The sequence below is a fragment of the Myiozetetes cayanensis genome, unplaced genomic scaffold, assembly GCF_022539395.1.
Source record: "Myiozetetes cayanensis isolate MyiCay16 unplaced genomic scaffold, myiCay2020 scf3, whole genome shotgun sequence".
NCBI lineage: Eukaryota > Metazoa > Chordata > Aves > Passeriformes > Tyrannidae > Myiozetetes > Myiozetetes cayanensis.
This window is the reverse complement of record NW_026087521.1, coordinates 8,959,127-8,978,776: the sequence shown is the minus strand read 5'-3', so window position 1 is coordinate 8,978,776 and position 19,650 is coordinate 8,959,127. Positions and strand designations below refer to the sequence as shown.

General features: G+C 40.3%; 1 protein-coding gene across 10 annotated transcripts in view; it reads right to left on the bottom strand.

Moving 5' to 3' along the window:
- The window catches only part of PCLO (piccolo presynaptic cytomatrix protein), a 341,736-nt gene extending 322,491 nt beyond the window's left edge, over positions 1–19,245 (bottom strand). For 5 of the 10 annotated variants that reach the window (XM_050324925.1, XM_050324926.1, XM_050324928.1 and 2 more), the window contains exons 1-3: positions 18,895–19,240; positions 11,853–13,104; positions 259–1,650 (exon numbers count right to left, since the gene is read on the bottom strand). In XM_050324925.1, the coding sequence (XP_050180882.1) occupies positions 259–1,650; positions 11,853–13,104; positions 18,895–19,136 (2,886 nt within the window). In that variant the 5' untranslated portion in view covers positions 19,137–19,240. Of the gene's footprint in view, positions 1–258; positions 1,651–11,852; positions 13,105–18,894 lie in introns of all 10 variants that reach the window. The other 5 variants (XM_050324929.1, XM_050324931.1, XM_050324927.1 and 2 more) reach the window with 2 other exon arrangements.
- Positions 19,246–19,650: the final 405 nt, after the last annotated feature.

Sequence of the window (19,650 nt, the reverse complement as noted above, 5' to 3'; positions counted from 1 at the left end):
ATATCTGTTATGTCTCAGCACTCTAGCAACCACCTATACCAGACTCCCTTAATATGCCGAAAATTCATCAGAAGTACTATCCGACAACTGACCAAATTTCACACAACACAGATACTTCATTTTAAAAGCCCTCAGGTCATCAAATACTCCAATTTGTCTTGACAATTCAACAGCTAAAAATCAGCTACAGGCTGGTCTCCACAGCACAGGTAGCCTGCAGGTAAGAATAGAGGGTAAATACAGATTTCCTTGCCTTACCTCAGCTATGTGCGGCATTGGGTTAAATCCACAGAGATTGCACACAACCTTCTTGCACTCTGTACAGGTATTAAAGTTGGGGGGATCCTTAGAACCAATATTTAGTCCAGTTTTACAAAGGGGACAAGATGCTTCAGGCTGGCTGGCTTTCTCCGGTTCCGACGGCCCAGCAGGTTTCTTAGCTTCAGCAGCCTGAGGCTTGCTGTCTTTAGCCAAACCAGGTTTCTTCTCTGAATCAGATCCTTTAGTTGTTAAAACACTATCTGCTTTTGATGGCTCCGGTTTCTCGGTCGTAAGAGGCTTGGCTTCCTTCTTTGCAGGAACAGCTTTTGGAGGAGGTTGAGCCTGACCAGCCTCTTTGGAGGCTGCCTGAGGGGCTGGAGGCTGTGATGGAGGCTGGGGCTGCTTCGCCGCAGGAGCAGGTGCAGCTGGGGCTGATGTCTGAGACCCCGGCTGACCCGCTGTGGAAATTAAATTTGAGGCCTGGCTGAAGATTGAAGCTCCAAATCCAAAGAGTTTCCCAGTAACTGTTTCTTGTGGTGTTGTAGGCTGAGGCTTAGGGGCATCGGTGATGCCTCCCAGATTAAGGCTGAAACGCCTTGATTGCTCTGGAGTTTTCTGAGGTTGCTGCTGTGCTGGCACTGGCTTGGGTCCTGCCCCTGCTTGCGGGCCCTTGGGAGCTGGTTTGCTATCAGGCTTTGGGGCTGGTTTTGTTGGTAACTTTTTAGGATCATCTTTTGTTTGTGTTGGCTCAACAGGCTTTTGAGTTTTAGCATCTGGTCTAGCCGCAGGCTGAGATGCAAGCTTGGGGTCTGACTTCTGCCGAGACACCTGTGGAACAGGTTTGGAATCTGGCTTATCCCCAGCTGGACGTGTGTCCTGTGACGGCTTGGCAGGCTCTGGCTTTGGGGAATCTGTCACTTTCTGTTGAGTTGGTGGCGGTTTGGGACCTGCCAAGTCCTGTTTCTGCCCTGGTGCTGCAGAAGTAGGCACAGTGTCCGCCGCAGGCTTCTCTACACTGGGTTGTTTTTGCTTATCCTCAGCCTGCGTTGGCTTGACCTGATCAGACTTTGGAGTAGCATCTGTTTTCTGGGATGTCTCAGTGGGCTCTGTGTGGGGTTGTTTTGATTTTACAGGGGGAGACCCAGGCAAGGACGGTTGCTTTTTCTGTGGCAGGGTTTTTTTGGATTCTGCTGTCTGCGAAGGATCAGGTTTGGGAGAAACATCTTTCTTTTGAACTGGCTGTGGCTGGGGGGATGGTTTAGCTGTTGAAGGTGGAATGGGTGTCTTCTGTTTGGGTGGAGGTGGCTGGGGCCCGGGACCATGACCTGGTGCTAGGTTACCTCCTAATGCTCTTTGCATCTGGCAGTTTAAACAGAGCCATTCACTGATCTGAAAAAAAAATAAATAAAGGTATTATAATTAGGATAAGACAAAGTTAATAAAATTAACACAATAAAAGGCTATTCCAATGTATGGCTTGCTTCAGTATTTCAGACTTCTCTGTAAAAAGGGAGAAATAAAGTTTGCCGTTAATGTGCCCAACTGATTATTTTCATTCTCCTCCACATTCCAGTGAGCCAAGCTATCACTGAGCCCATGATTCTAACAGCTTCACATTCAGTTTACACACAGTTGAATACTGGAGGATAAAAACCCAGCAGAATGAAAAAAATGCATTGGAATTTCATAGGACCTAGTAGTGATTCATTTACAGCAATGATTTGCCAGAATAATGACAAATACTGCTAAAATAGTTTAACACATCAAGCCTGCTGACAGAAAACAATAATCAGAATTAAAACACAGTAAATGCATAATTATCTTTAAGCATACATCTATTGAGCTCAGCTTATGAACAGCTTATGCTTTTGGTAATGGTTTAAATTACAGAGCACAGGTATTGGCATTAATATGTATCCAATGAATTAGGCACAGAGTTGTGTTAATGGGCATCATGTTAAACAGATTTATGCTTTCCCACCAATCTTAAAGGGCAAGTCTTCATCTGGAATCAGTGACAAGCTTTGCCTAAGTCCTGATGGTATTTCAAGAGCCCTAATTAGGCTTCCCAAAACATCATTGTTATTAGAAGTTTCTAGGGTAATTACTGTACTGTACTGTGCCTCATGCAATGGGCCCCTCTTTTCACACAGAGGAGAAGAAATAAGGCAAATAATGTATTTACCCATGTTTCTCATCAATTATGGTACCTCTCAACTTCAAAACATTTTTTCTTCTTCCCAAGCAGTATTACATGTGAGGGAAACCATATTTTCTAATAAGACACAAAAACCCATCTTGACAATCAGAGCAAGGATCAAACTGGCTAAACCAACATGTGGTCACGTGCTATTTTCCAACATCAGCAGAAACATTATAGGCAGTAAAAATGCCATTCTCCTATTCTTTAGTCTGTGTGTGTGAAACACAGGGTACCAGCTACAGCATTTGCAGGCACCACTGCAACAGAGGGAACTGCAATTAGGAGAACACAGAACATAGGTCTCTTCTGCCTTAAGGGTGAAAATTTCAGGATGCTGTTTCTCAGTCAGGTCTCGATGATTTTAGAGGTCTCCTGTAAAATAAACCATTCTGTGATACTATGAAATCTCCACCATACATCATGGGACAAATCTGGAGGTACTACATGCAAAGAAAGATTCTGTGAGTGTAATATCAGAGCTCAGTGGAAGGAAAGAGCTCTGATGTCATGGACTGAGGCAATGAATTCATTATTTGGGTGTGCTTTGCCAGCCTTGTATTTTTCAAGCAGCAAAATTTTAAAGAGAACAGTTGGGTGCAGCTCCCTAAAACAGTTATTTCAATTATTCTGATAAACATGGTATATATACATACTCTGGAATACAAGCTCACTATTACTAAAAGCTTCACAAAGAGATGCCAAATTTTGGCCTCAGCTGTAAGTTCACAGTAATCAAGTTACCATTAGTAATAAGGCTGCTTTATCTTCCATTTTCAGTGCCATTTTTTTTAGATTGTCTAAACAATTTTCTCATCTACTCACAAACCATATAGCAAGTGACTGTTAAAAAGTGAAAAACAACTGAGACAAAACTGGAACACTTGTTTAAGGTCTGCTTTGAATTATGGAAGGAATTAAGTTCAGACCTGCACAGACAACCTGAGCAAGGATTACATTTAGCTTAACTCCCATTTTGTTTGATTAGTGATCAGTTCCCCTACCTAAATTCAGCTATTAGTCTAATTTAATTAGATACATACTAATACCATTTCTGGATGGATTCTTAAGGGTTTTCTAGAACATGTAAGTGTAATCAAAGACCAGGCTGTGACAGTTGTCTAGCTGTGGCAAAGTAACTAAGATTTCTTATTTTAGGGAGGTGGATTCCTTTCCACAGTGGAGAAAGACAGGATCCTCTGAGAAGCTTTTTAATGGGCCTAAGCAAGGAATGGCTTTCCCCTCAGTCCACAGAACTTTTACAGATATTTAACAATGCACTTTCCATCACAATTCACTGTTCTTTCTTCTTATTGACATGAAAACATGGCAGTAACAGGTGCCTACCAGATTTCATGCAGCACTTCTGTTCAGATTTCAACTACTGAACAAAGAAAATTTACACTTTGCTTTCTAACTGATTAAGAACCTATATGCCATCATAACAACAAAGAAGTAATTAAAATGTATTTTATGTATTCATCAACGATATCATTAACTCTGCTAGTTGGGAGCACCAAATGAATTTACTCAGTATTTTAGTAACAACATCAACAGAGAATTATTTGAAGAAAATTATAAGACCACATTCCATAGATTGTGAATGCACAAAGAAAGGCAAGCTAATAGTTCTCACCAAGAACAAATATGAGCTACAATTCCATTCTTCTCCCTATCCCAAACAAAGCCAACACAACTGAAGGCCATCCAGTGCCTATTCCTTTCTTCAAAAGAGTTCAGATTTGTTCTAACTACACAAACCTGTCAAAGGCAATAGGAAAACTGTCAGAGAGCAAGTGCATCAACTGGTATGCTCCATTTCTATTCCTGCAGATGATGTAGGGGAGGAAGAGAATCCAGCTTGATTCTAAGATTCCAGATGTACATGAGAAATAAGTTTTGGCTTGCAGATGGATCATATTTCATATAAAAATTACTGGCACACAATATGAATGTAGCTCTCATAAGCCATTTTAACAGTCCTTTGCAGAGCAGAGCCACAATCTAAGGGAATGGGTCTCATTCTCATCTAGACCAGTCATTTGGTGCTATAAAAAGGAACTTAAAGATATGCATAAAATATTAATATCCCTTTACATCACCACAGAAATGTAAAGATTTATAAAGCCTTTAGATTGCCACAGATATTTAAATGGACTTTGCTGACATTGCTCAGCTCCAAACCTTTATCGACAAAATCAGTTTCTAGTCTGAAAACACAGCAGCTTATTTGGTTCCCGATAATTTCAAGGAGGAGTGAGGAATCCAGATTTGGCTCTTAGTAGGCATTTTTGCCAAGATGATGAGAGAAACATAAAAAAATAAAGGATTTTATTCAGCTTTGTGCAGGGTGGTAGAATACTCTAAGAAACAAGAAACTAGATCAGAAAATCCTGTTATGAACAAAAAAGAACAAGTATCACAAAACAAACTAAATTAGAACGTCAACATACAACAGAAAAAGGTTTTCTAAACAAGCCTTGGTAATACTGGAGACAAAGTTTTCCTTCTACACCAGCTTTTCATGAATAAGATCTCAGCTGTTCAAACTAATTACACCGAAACAAACATTTAATTATTGTACACAGTACGAAACTGATCCTCATTTGAGGCAAACAGACCATTGTTACAAAATACATATTTACCTTCCTTTCAGATATCAGATGAGTTTATCAGAGAACACTGACTTAAGATGCTCACAAACATGAGACGAGGTTCCAGTCATGGTCCCCAGGTATCCATTCCACAAACCACAGCAATGGTTATAAGCACTGTAGCTTGGTGCTGAACCAAAATTGGAGCAAACTTCTAGAATAGACATACTAAAAAACTATTCTTAAGTGTTACTTAGCTATTCAAAATCTACTAAACACTACCAGATGAATTGTGTTGTGCAGTTATCACAACTTTAAAACATACTCCACTACTCTCCTTAAATTACCAATACAAAAAGCTATAGTTTGCATGTGAACTATGAATAGTTGGGGAACTATTATTTTATAGCTTATGTAATTAGAATCATAAAGCAAAATAATGAACACAATCTTTTGACTTTTTTTTGTTTGTTTGTTTTTTTGAATGTCACTCTCCCAGAATATCTAAAAGTTAGTTTTTACAGCCAAGGATGTGATTAAGCTGCCCCATGTACTGGACAAGGGAAAAGCCTTTTAAAGACAGCTCGGTGCTCTGCATCATGCAGCACTGCAACACATGCTCACTGCTTTCATTGACTTCATCGAGACTAAATACACCAGAAACATGTGAATGTTTAGCAAAAAAATCAAAGTGCAAATGAAGAGAGCAGCAAGGAGAAGGTTAACAAAGTTAATCTGTGCTGCACAGAGCACATCCGAGTGAATATTGCTGGGATCTGAGAAGGGATTAAGCTGTCTGGTTGGAGCAGGGCTGGGCCACGCTGCCCGCCCAGTGACTACCCAGCAAACAGCATCTCCTCATCACATGGCCTCACATAGTAGTAAATTACAGTTGCCAAGCAACAGCAATACTGGCGCAGATGGCTGACTGCAGTTGACATCTTTAGCTATGCAGATTAATTTATTATTTACTCGTGTTAAAAACTGGACAGGACAGTTTCCTGGACTAATGAGAAAACACTCCAACATATTGTAGACTATTGTCCAATGAAAATATTGAGAAACTATTCCCCATGCACAGGGGGTTTGCCTCTTTCTATCTGCCCCTTTCATAAAAGGGAAGATAAAAAAAAAATTAAACATAAACAAACAACACCCCCCCCCCAAAAAAAATCCAAACAGAGGGCATCATTGCGCTTACCACATCTAATCCTTAATGTAAAGCAGAAATGTGGGCAAATAGTCTTCCTCTAAGACAGAAACAATGTGGGAGTTTGTTTAAGGATATTCCACAGAGAGAAAAAGTACCCTGTATTTCCATAACCCTTCTATTTGAGGATCTTTGCAATTTTCCCAAACTGCCTATGTGGCAGTTTGGCTAGAGGCAGAACTATAGGAACTATAGTAACTTCATTTCATCACAAAAATTGTGAATGATACCCATTTGAATAGAAACTGCAGTGTTAGTAAAACTGCAGCACCCCAAGTACTCTTTGTACCAAAGCAAATATTTCACACTTTGATCATTTTTAAATGACAACTAAAAAAGGTTTGTTTGAGTCTGCTCTCTGTTCAGTTTGAACCCAGACTAAAGTCCATCCTCTTTTACAAAACACATCCAGCTTTACTTCAGCACCGTAAGATTCGATATCTAAATTAACACTTTTAGAAAGTTAAAGAAGACTTGGGTTTTGCTGGGGCTTTTTAAACATATTTCTATACAACTTATGAGGATTATAACAGCTGATAATCAGATTCAGGTCCTTATTTTTTTTTTCTACTTTGTTCTGCATTACTCATATAACCCTGAATAACCATCCCCAAGTCTACGTTTACATAGAGCGTTTCAAAGTTATTTTTCCTGGAATTAAAAAGCCTAAGACTTTGTGGCACGTCACTACCCACAGTGATGGAAATTTTATTCTTGTTTGTATGTCATATTCAGACTATGTTGCATTCTAGTTCTTATGCACTACTACAGCAGCGCAGAGTTTGGACTACAAACCATGGGGAATATTTCAATTCAATCAAGAGCTTCCTTTACTGTCATGTAATCAATGGAGATGTTATAGAGTCATTTCTAATAATTTTTTGTAAGTTTAAACAAGACTTATCTGGATTCACCACAAGAATTAGTCATCTTCCTTATTTTCAAGTATTATATATTGTTCTCCACGTGAAAGCTAATAAAAATTATAATAACTGAAGAAACTTAATAAATTTCTGACTGTTTAAATTCTCTTTAGTTACTGATAATACTTCATGCCCAAGTTATTTGCTACTGTTTAGGATACTTAGAAATGCAGGACATTATTAAAAACAAATACAAATATCAACATTCACTATAAACATTTGAACCAAAAAATTATATTCTTAAATCAAAGGTTGTGGTATGATTGTAAATAAAAACAGAGGCAGAAAGAAAGTAAAAAAAAAAAAAAAAAAAACAACAAACCAAACTGAAAATGTTAAAAAAATAGACATCCCCTTTCACACAAAAAATTACAAAATCCACAAAAATTTAACTATTTCAGATTAAATTAAAACAAATCTCTTTCATATTGAATTGAAAAATAAATGTGCAAATCCAGTAAAATTTTGCTTGATCAGGAACTATATACCCCACTTTGGGAGAGTCAATTTTATCCCTCCCCTTTTTTCCATTAGGATTATGTCAACTTTGATACGGATACATTGTTTGAAAAATAGTCAAAACTAATAAAATATTTTTAAGAATTCACTTCGCCTCCATCCAGAAGAGCTTTGGGCAAGTAAGCAAATCCTTCATCAATATACACAGATTCGCATTATCTGCATGTGCAATTTTCAGTAAGTATCTAAGTATAAAATGAGAGTAATTTTAAATAGTCTCCAAAAAAACCACTGAAACAATGGATGAAATATGGACTAACTTGGATAAAATTCAAGTAGAATAATCCCTTCTCAAAAACTACCTCGGAGGCAGGCATCCACAGATACACATCATGGGTGGGCCCACGGGCTGAGCCCACATACAGCCAAGTTTCCAGTATTAACAGCTCCAACACTCTACCTGATCATCAGCTTACAGAAGCCCATCACAAAGAATGTAATGACATTATTATTACACTTTAAACCCTTGCTCAGTCTGTGTTGTATGTATCTTCCAATAACTAGTTCACAGAGAATGAAAATTTACTCCAGTATTGAGCATATTTAACTACAGCACTCCATCCTTTTTGCCTTGCTTTATTGAAAAACTACACGTAAGTGTTGAACAAAAAGGATAGTTCCTCAAGTTGTCTCTGCTCATTTTGAGGAAGCCTATTCCTAATTCAAATGTTCTTTTTTTGAGAAGTGCTGGTTTCTGTTGCTAATGCCTCATGGGAATGGTTTTGGGAAAACAAAATGGTAAAAATGGAGAAAAATAAATCACCACATAATAAAATACACATCTGTTACAAGGTTCTGATGTATATGAAAGGAAAATGGAATAGAGTACCAGTAATCAAACCTGTTTATATAATTTTTTCCATTACTTTATGCAACTGTTGCTAGGCAGTCATGTGCCATGGTGATGAGTGGAGTGTGAATACCTAGACAGATTAGAGAGACATATGTTACCGAGCACATTATGTATGGTGTGTTTTCTCTCTAGACTGCTGTACAAAACCAAGATACCAACTATTCCTCCTCCCCAAGAGGACTGCAAGGTCAGATGGTTCAGAGAAATAGTTCAAGGGGTCTGATGTTGTGGCAACACAGGTATCACTTTCTGCTCTTAGTTACACAGTTCTCTCTAGTGACTTAAAACAGACAGAGTGCATGTACTACTGCATTTTAAATAGAGGTTTAAATGAACAGAATTTTTTTTTTTAAAATCTGCACTTTTTATAATGGTTTTACAATGCATGCAATCTACTTCCTAAGCCAGTTTGTAAAGTTTGCTATATTCTTTCCAGAATCAGCTAGAAATACAGAATATAGAAATTTAGAAAGATCTGTATTGGAAAAGTGATTCACTCTATTAGTTTTAGAGACTGAGCTACCATGTAAGAAACTAGTAAGAAGAATATCTTAAGAAGGTAATTCAAGCAATTGTATGGGGGAAAATTTGAAGGAACAAAAGTCATATAAATTCTTTTCTAAATAAATGCCTTTCACTCTCAGCATCCAACTTGAAATTACTGCTTCCCAATCAGTAACGTGTTTAACATAAGCAATAAAAACAGTGGCTAAAAAGAACATGGGAAAGGCACAACATAGGATTCCAGAATCATGAAACCTGGCAAAAAGAGCAGCAGGGAAAGTCAAAGTATGAGACTAAAGTCAGTAAGTGCATTGGTAAAACACAGATTTTTGGTCCATAACACTTTAGGAGAACTTCAAATACAGAAGTCAAAAAAAAAATTTGCACCATAATCAAGAAAACTGACAGCCAAGAGTCAAGCCATGATTTTCCTGGTAGACAGGAAGAAATGTGTAAACTAGTGTAAAGAAGTAGTCAGAAACTTTTGTTAATAATCTAAATACTGAAAGGAAAGAGAAACTGGAAGGGAAGTTTGATAATAACTCAAGTAGGAACCATGGCAGCTGAAATAAGTTGATTTTTTTATGTGCCAGAGCAGGTTCTATTACTTTGATAGCAATGTTAAGTAATAAAGTCAGATGTGATTTTTGTTGCAGACTGGAGCAGGACACCCACAATGAAGTTTCAGCAAGACAGCTGGTGGTGCAAAGCTGAGCAAATGAGAAAAGCCTGAGTGGGAGTCAGAAGACTGGAACTAATAGCTGAATAAATTAGATGTCCAATACCTTCATTTACTGAAATGATTTCATCATGAAATAAAATGCATATCCTGTGTTTATTTCAATGTGCAATATGAAATTCAAATCTGCTTTTACATATGTATGTAATCAGTCTTTAATGCAGCTGTATTTATTGTCTAAAAGTCCTGAATTTCACACTTACAGAGTACTCACTTCAAAAACGAGTAGTTATTCACTGAATTCCAAACACTTGGAAATCTTACGTAAACTCTCTCTCAAAATCCATTTCACTTGTACATACCAAAGTTGTTGACCATTTCCATGGGAAATCAGAAACTTTTAAAGGAAGACAAACTTGGGGCTCCAAGATGCTCCAGGAGCAAACTACAAAAATTAACAACTCAGCACTCACAAATAAATGTAAGAAATTTTAGTCTAAAAACATTTTGTCAGAACTTGAAGGTAACGTTTTATTACAAAAGTTCCTCTTTAACTTCCATGCATCACATTTCTTGTCTTTTATATATAAATACAACTTTTTTATACTGCAAACAATCTAGAATGACATGACTGTTTAAGTCACTCCTTTTCCAATCCGGGCTTTAATGCCAGCTATCTCAATTCTTAACTTCCTAAACTCAAACAAGACAGTACACTCCTAAACCAAGCCATGTGCTACTGGTGGTTACTGCAATTAGTCTTTCAGGCTTAAATTTGCAATTCTAACAGCAAATCAATAAATATTATACTTGCTGGATGCAAAAAGTCTGTTATTTGTTACTGGTACCCACAAATAAACATGTGCACTGGAAAGAAACTCAGCTGCTGGCAGTGTTCTTAAATCATTGTGGTACTGAGTAAACGAGTTGCCCAGAGACGCTGTCAAGTCTCTATCCTTGAAGATATTCAAAACTGGCTAAACTTGCTTTAGGTGACACTGCTTTGAGAAGAAGTTTGGACTACATGATATGCAGAGGACCTTTCCTGCCTCAGCAATTCTTTGATTCAATTTTAAACATACAGATACTATTTATCAGGTTCAAAATACAGCAGCAGACTGTACTTCTTCCTGTGAGCATCTCAGATCAGCTAAACTAAAAGTAAAACAAGACAAAAATAAGTTTTCCAAACACCACTTCTTGCTATTTATCATTAGTCAGTCTTCAGTGCCAGGTCTGCTATGTGTGAATTTCTATAAATTGATAAAAGTGTTGGTAGTGAAAACAAACCCAAATTACATTTCAAATTTAAAATTAGCATATCAGGAAGTACAAGAAGCTGTTCAAGCAGTAAGAAGAGATCAGACAGTCACATAAAGCCTTATTCCCATGCAGAGCAAGTAAAGGATACGTTATAAGCAATAAATCAAGCTACCGCAAACATCAGATTAAAATAAATTCATCTCAGGTCCTAATATTGCTTTCTATTCCATTTTTATGTTATATAATTACAGCAAGAATGGTCAGCTAGGTTAATAGTTCAGAGAGATCTCTTTCTTAGCATCCCACAAGAACAAAATAACCCAAGGTATCACTAAGTCAAAACTTATGACTCAGGCTTTTGACTAATGAACACTGACACAGTTGCAAATAAAAATCTACCCCACATCCTTTTCTAAATCACATGCTTGGGCTATGAAGACTGATTTTATATATATCCTTTTCTTTCTTTTTTTTTTTTTTTGCTCCATTAGCTCTTAGAGTTGCAAGTTTTATTTAATTATAAATATACTAGTACATGAGTATTGTGGTGAGATTATAAACACAGACAGCAGGTGCTTAAAATCAATCAAATTTAGACAAAAGTCACATGGGGGTTTCTCCTCTTTTTATATGAAAAAGTGAGAAGATACCTCTAAATCTATAATTCTTTTCCTCCAATTTCACTCCATTTTACTCATAAGCAGCTTCCCGGAATAGCATAATTTTTTTCTCCAAACTCATTAAATTAATACGATGATACATTGTAACACATCTGATGTTTCAGCATAATGAAGGTAAACTTTAATTTTTGCTCTGGTAGAGAATATCAGTTTAAAAACTACTCACCTCTGTGATATGAGGGTTAGGATTGAATCCACACAGGCTGCAGACTACAGTGTGACACTGGGTGCACGTGTTGTAGTTGGCCTTTTCTGGAGTGTGCAGCAGCAGCTCGGTGGTTGTGCAAAGAGGGCAGAAGGTTTTCTTTGGGGCGGACTCAGGGGGTTGGCTGGCACCAGCTGGTTTTTGCTGCGGGGGTTTGTCCGGCCCTGGTTGCTGGCCAGGTGGTTTTGTAGGTCCTGGTTGCTGTGCCGGGGGCTTTGTGGTCCCTGCAGTCTGAGAAGGTGGTTTAGTAGGCCCTGCCTGCGATGGCACTTGTTTTACAGGCCCTGTTTGCTGTGGAGGTGGCTTCCCAGATCCAGGCTGCGGTGGCTGTTTTGCAGGTCCTGTTTGCTGAGAAGATGGCTTTTCGGGTCCAGGTTGCTGAGAAGGCTGTTTTGGAGGTCCTGCTTGCTGGGATGGTGGTTTTGCAGGACCTCCTTGCCGTGCCGGCTGTTGAGATGGTTGTTTTACAGGTCCCGGCTGCTGTGATGAGGGTTTTGTGGGAGGTGGTGCTTGGGACGTCGCTCTAGTGCTGTCTGATTGCTGTGGGGAGGGTTTTGTTGGGCCTGGTGAAGGTTTTGCAGAAGTTTGTTGTTGAACAGGCTTCGCTGGATCTGACTGTTGTGGCTGAGATTTTTGTGGTCCTCGTGGCTGGGGCGGTTGTTTCGCTTGCTCTTGCTTAGCATCTGCTGGGTGGCCATGGCCTGGTTTCTGAACTTGCTTTGGTTCCCCAGGCTGCTGCTGAGGCACTGGTTTGGAAGACTCAGTTTGCTGTGGGGTAGGTCTGACAGGTCCTTGTTGTTGAACAGCTGGCTTTGGAGACTGTGGTTGAGTTGGATGTTTTGCAGGGCCCCTCTGATCCTCAGGTTTCCCTTGCTCTTTTGGGGTAACTTTTTGTTTCCTACTGGCTTCTTCATGGGCTGCATCTGAATCTGATATCAAATCAAAAGGACTGAATTTGTTCACAACTGAAGTGACTGCACTCAGTGGATTGGCTTCTGAGAGAAAACTGGGCATCATACTTGGCTTCTGATCTTCTTTAAAATCAGTCCTGGACTTTGATTCCCGTAGACTAAGAGTAGAAGGGCTCCGTCCAGGTGCCCGTTGTTCTGTCTTCAGCACATCTACTGTTCTGCTTTTACTTAAACCTGGTTGTCCTGGATCTGGAGGCTTACCTGGTTGTCTGGGACGGTGGCTTGTATCAGGCTCAGGAGGTCTGCAGACAGAAAATATAATAAAATTAAAATAATGCAGAATTTTAGAAAAATGAGATAAAATAAGATGTATCAGTGACGTTGGAAGTGTTCTGGTAATGCTGTGAAGTTTCTCGGGTGCTTAAGTGTTTGCAAGACCAAGGTTTATAGCAAGGTGCAGGTAAAAAGTATTTAAATAATAATTATTGTTTCTTAAAGGTTTATACAAGTATTCAGTCATAGATTGATTTATTATTTAGAAATAACCTAATACAACAACATCATTCAACCAGATAATTTTTTCTTCAGAAATCTGAAGAACTCAAAGCTACACCTTCCTATTATACCTATATCCAAATGACTAACTCTACACCCTATCCCTTGGGATACAAACACAGGAAGATAGAGAAGCCTAAAAGGAGCAGAAGTGTCAGAAAATTACCAGATCAAAGCACAGTCACACAAGAAAAACAATGCACAATGCATTATGTACTTGGATCTGGCTAATTGTGCAAAATTTGGATATATTTTCAATTCAATATGCAGCAGGGATTTAAACTCCTAAAATCCACCTATGTTAAGGAGTACATGCTTCGTTGTAAAGTAATTTTTTTGTCACCCATCCCCTCAAAGATCAGAATTGTCCATCAGATAAAACAGGTGCCAGAATTGGGCCTGAAGTTTTTTTTCTTTGCAAATAGAACTACTATATAACTTCCTCTCAGCATCCTCCCAACCTTTCAAAGCATTAAATGGCCAACATTAAAAAGAAAAATCTCTCATTACATTAAAGAATTTGGAAAAATCCTTACAATAAAATTTTGCTTTAACAAAATGAGAAAACAAAACTAAGAATGTAGGAACCAAAATCAAGCCCATGTTTTCACTTGTGGCACAGTATTCTACTTGTTGCTATACTTGGCTGCAACTGAGGGAAATAATATTGTATTCACTGCTAATGCTCAGGGAGGTAATAAAATATTCTATTCAGTGTTATCACTGAGCTTCTGCTGGAAGATACGGTGTTCTCTTCAGTGTCACAGAAGTGTTGCAAATATAAAATTTTCAGTTTCCACTTTGAGAGAACCAGTCAACTATGATCTTGTTTTTCCAGACAAGACATTTTTTCTTGGGCATTCATGAGCAAAGTTAACAATTGCTCATTACATTTAACGGTATTCCTTGACTAAAAAATAAATAAATAAATGCCCAATTTAGGTTTAAAGTTTTGTCAGAAGTCTGCAGAATTATATATAGCAGCCACATTGAAAAATGTATTTTACTCTGTTAATGTCACCATGAGTTTACTATTTTTTCTGATTAATATTTAGAGATTCCATGACATGCCCAGCAATGATAATACAAAAGGACAAAGCCAAGTAGACATTTCTGTGCATGTAATTCTCACAACAAGGGATTTTTCAAAATCATGTGTCTGAGTTTTTCTGTTAATTAAAAATTTCCACATGAAATACTTGTTAAGGACAAACTATTTCCAGCCTTCATTAACTTCATTTACCCTTTCCTGTTCTTGTAAAATTATTGTCCATAATACTTTGAAGTTTACAACCTTAATGTGCAACCCACTGAACTGAGTAGGTGTTTTTCCATTGGCGTCAGCGAACATTGATTAACTCATTACTCATAAAGACGATAGTTCACAAAAGCCCCATGATAACCTAATTCTTTCAAATATTTGGTATTTTTGCTTTTAAAAGAGCAATTTTATACTCTCATTAGCAACTAGGTAGGTCTACCTGCACTTCTGCTTCTTGTTATTTAGATAAGCACTGCAGGTTTATCTGAAGAGGCACTGCTCACCACATGACATCACTTCAACTACTCTAATAGCAGCAGGCTGGTACACTTCCAGCATTCATGTTTGCAAGTGTTCAAGTTGTTGGAAGGCTTCATTCAACAATGATACAAGTGACAAGGGGGAAAAAAAAAAAAAAAAGAACATCCTCCCCTAAAAGTGATTTTAGAAATTTAACTTGGACATTAGCAGGAAAAAGTAACCATGGATCCCTACTGGAACAGAGTTCTCCAGTTCTCATTTTTATCAAAATAATTTCCACTTGATTAGATATCAGGATCTGAAATGAGATTAAAAGCCATGAATCTAGGAAATAAACCCAGGTGATTCTGCAAGGCTGCTGGTGTATTCTGAAGACCAGACTTGTCTTGCCTTTGTACATAACAATGTTTCTAAGCAATGGAGACAGAGCGTGGCTAAATAGTGGAAGAAAAAGGCTTGAAAAGACAAGCTTCCTGAGAAATGTTACTTCTGTCAAAAGCCAGGACTTGCTTCCTTTAGTTTGAGCTGCCTGGGAGTTGAAGTCTTCTTTTCTACTACTATTTTACAACCAACTACAGACTGACATTGAAAAGTTTTAATTGAACTGGAGAATCCTCAAAATAAATCTTGTATTTATCTGACAAGAACTTTCTAACTTCCAAACCTTCTGAATCATGAAAAACCCACAGTTGCATTAAAGTCTTCAAACCAGACCCAACAAGCAAAATAATTTAGTTCTCCCTCACACAATGCTTTTCTTTGTGCTGCTGTGTTTCTCCTCACTTTGGCCTTGTTCCATGGAATTCATCTCCACTCATTTACATATTACAGCAAAATCAGAGCTTACTTTGGAGTAAGAGGAGATTTAATAAAAAGACTATTGGTCTAGTTCTTGAATTCTATAATATAAAAACCTATTAAAAAGTCACATCTTTTTCCCATTCATCAGTCTAAATATTTTAAAGAGAAACACATTAACTACATAACTCCAAGATAGTTAGATCTTCTCATATCTACATACAATATATATATAAAAACTTACACATGCCTCAGTGGCTAACTTTTGGGTTTTTAGTCAGTAGAGTGATGACATTAAAAATAATATATATTACTCCTGGAAAATACACCATAAACATACTTCAGAAGTGTGACAGTCAGCAAGACTTCTCAGCATTTCCTATCAAAATGCAGCAATTTTTTTTTTCTGTTGATGTCTATTGTGACCAACTTAATACTGGGGGAAAAAACAAACATAAAACAAACAAACAAACAAAAAAACCACTTCAAAACAAACAAACAAAACCCAACCAGCTGTATTAGATCCTCATATACTCAGCTGGTCATCTAATCCTTTCAGATATGGAACAATTCCTCAGCAAGTGGACACTGACACAGTTACAGAGTCATTCGATGAAGCCAGAACAACTGGAACTTTGCTTACAAATTGACTGTGTATGTTTCAGCTAAATTTCCCAACCATGAGTTTTCTGAAGACAGGTAACTGAAATAGGATAGAAAGATTTCCACAGATCCTAACATCTGACCAGAACCTAGATAACGAAATGCTAAAAAAAAAAAAAAATAATTAAATGGTACATTTGAATTAGGCAGCTCACTTTAGGTGCTCTAGATCTAAATGTTTATATTAATATTCATAATTCTTAAAAGTCCTAGAAGGTTCAGCATTTAAGGTGGCACAGATGCAACGATGTTATCTGTTACATACATAACTTACTATTAAAAAGTCTGTAGTTGCAGAAATTGTTACCTTGGGATACTATCAATCATGAGGAATTTATAGACTTTAATACTTGGGTTACTTTGGGAGTAAGAATGAATGCATCTAGAATGATTAGTCTCTAATATTACAATGGAAATCACAAAGGAAAAATCCATGTTAGCAATATGGAGAAAAACTAAGACACTACAATAAGGACACTGTCATAATGCAAAGCTATATGAACTGGAAGCCAGAATTCCTCTTTTGATCACTATTTCAGTCACATTACATTTGGACTGGCATAACCAGGCTAGAAAAAAAAGCTGTTGGGAACAATTGTAGAGCATCGGTTGAAAGGCATTTTCCACAACTGATTTCTTTGTCCACACTGACTGAAAAAAAAAGCTTGAAGCTAAGAAATCTGAGTCTCATTAGGCTAGTTCTAGTTTCAGTCTGGAAGAGGGTGATCCTTAATCCTTAGAAGAGTCTTACTTCAAGGGTTTGGATCAGGTTCTTGATAATTATTCCTAACATCCTTGGTAGATCTTAGATAGCAAGAGAGGTGTGCAAGAGGAGCACGTAAAGCCACAAACCAAGAGCAGAGACAAGAAGTAACTTCATTACAGTGTGACAGGCACAAAGATACTATGATGGGAACTGCTATTGCTTCAAAATGTCAACTTTGACTACAAGGTAAAAGGCTGTAATTCACAAAATTAGAGGGCCTTTATTTTAAATAGAGAAAGTATGGTATGCTAACAAGATCAAAGTATGTTTATAGGAAACTAGCCATTTATCAATGCGGAGATATCCACATTGCAATGAGTTTAATCTATTCTAAAATCTTCCAAGAATCTTACTTTTTACTGGAATATTCGCAGAAAAAAATAGTTTCAGAGTACTTGTGTCTTTGCTCATAGACTGTTATACAAAAGGGATTTTGAGCTTAGTTTCACAGAACTAAAGAATACTTCTTTTTCTCATTAAAATCTATAGAATCTGGGCAGAGTCCTGAATTGAATGGAAAATTGTACTTTACACACAGTGGTAATACCTGATTAATAATTATGGAAGACATGAAACAGGAAGATTTGACTGCCAGTCTTAAAAAATGGAGACCGTCATCTCAGGTATAATCCCAGTGACTCCAGTAGTTTGCCCAAGAATGAATTTAGTCCCCACCCTCCTTGCCTCTCCTCTTCCAGAATTCACTTATATACACCAGATATTATATAAACTCATCATGCCTTTATGAGGGCTGAGGTCAATACACCGTGAAACAGCCGGTCGAGGAGGCCCTTTCAGCATCCAAGACAAACAACACACCCAGCCCCGAAGCCGGAGAGCAACAGAGGCTTCGGCCCTGGATGACGGGCCAGGGCAGGAGGAGGTTCAGGACCGCAGACAGCGACACGGGGCCGGGGAGGGATGGAGATTCAGGACCGCGGACAGCGGTGGGGAGGGAGGACCGGCTCCGGGCCGGACAAGAAGGGGGCTTGTTGCTCGTCGGGCACTGAATTCACTGGGAGGCAGGGAAAGATCGTGGAAGAAAATCACCCCAGCCTTCGCAGAGACACAGCCTCGCAGAGGTAAAGCCATCACTATACAGAACACTGGACGCCGTGGCAGTCAATTTAAACTGTTATTTGGCAGCTCCCCTTTTCAACAAGAAAAAAAAAAAAAAACGCGAAGAAAAATAAGGGTGAAAAAATAGACTGAAACAGACCTCCTCGATCCATGACTATTTAATGAAGCCAAATGATAGTTGTAGAGGTTCCGAACTGGCAGAGTAATGGCCAGCAAATGCATTACGCCGAAAAGCTTTGGAAGATTCAACAAGAATCTCTCTCCACACAGAAACGTTTGCAGAACCCATCCGCCCTGGGGAGAGCTTCCCTGGCTACTGTGGAAGCTGTGAGGCATCCAGCCCCGTAAAGCACACACCCGCACACGGAAAACCAGAGCAGCGTTTGCACATCTCTGCGCGCCCCAGACACAGAACTGCCGGTGCTCCGGTGCGAGGGGAGGGAAGGAGAGAGGGCGCAGCCCCCCAAGCCAAGGACCGCCGTTATTATTAGGGAACACTGGAGTGGGAAAAGCCGGGGAGTGCGGGCTCCGTCCTGGTGCCCGCGCCCGTGCAGCCGCCCCTTCCCTCCCTCCCCGGCAAGATGGAACGCCGGCTGCCGGTGCGGCGGGCCCGGATCGGATTGCGACTCGCCCCCCGCCCCACCGCGAGGAGACAGAGAAGGGGGGAAGGGAGGAGCGGGAGAAGGGAGATTTTTTTTCCGTGCATGCCTTTGCATGAGAGGCGGCTCCGCGCCGGCGAGGTTCCCTCTGGGCAGCCCCTGCGCCCTTGACATGACAGCGGCGATCTGCCTCCTCTCCTCCTCGCTCAGCTGGCTCAGGTCCGCCTCCACCCCGGCCGGGACCAGGCGCTGCAAGGGGGCCGCGGGGCCGCCGCCATCCCCGGCCGCCGCCGCCCCTTCGGGGAAGGCGCCCATCCCTTCGCCTCCTTCCAGGCTCGCCTCGTTGCCCATGGCCGCCGCGGCTCCGCGCTCGCCGCCTCGGGTGCAGACCGGGCTGGGGGGCGGCTCGCAGCCGCGCTGCCCGGAGGGTGCTCAGGGCTCCGCGGCCGCCGCCGCCACCACGGCCCCGCTCGGCGGCGGCAGCGCCGTAGCCGTGGCCGGGCTCAGTGGCCGGGGCCGGGCTCAGTGGCCGGGGCCGGGCTCAGTGACCGCCGCCGCGGCTGCCGGGGGAGTGCGGCGGTGCCGCCCGCTCCGCCGCCCCGCGCAGCGCATGCTCCGGGCGGGCGGGTCCCCCCGTGCCCCGGGCCCGCCCCGCGCCCCGCACTTTAAAGGCACCGCCGCTCCGAGCCCCGAGGGAGCGGGTGGGGATGCGCTGCCCATCCCCGCGGGCGCTGCCTCCCGCTCTCCTTCCCTACGCGCACAGGGGCGAGCGAGGCTTCGCCGAGCTTTGACTGCTCGCTCGCCCAAAGCACGAACTGAGAGGGGCTCGAAGACGCACCCGTAGGACACCCCTGCAAGTAACCCT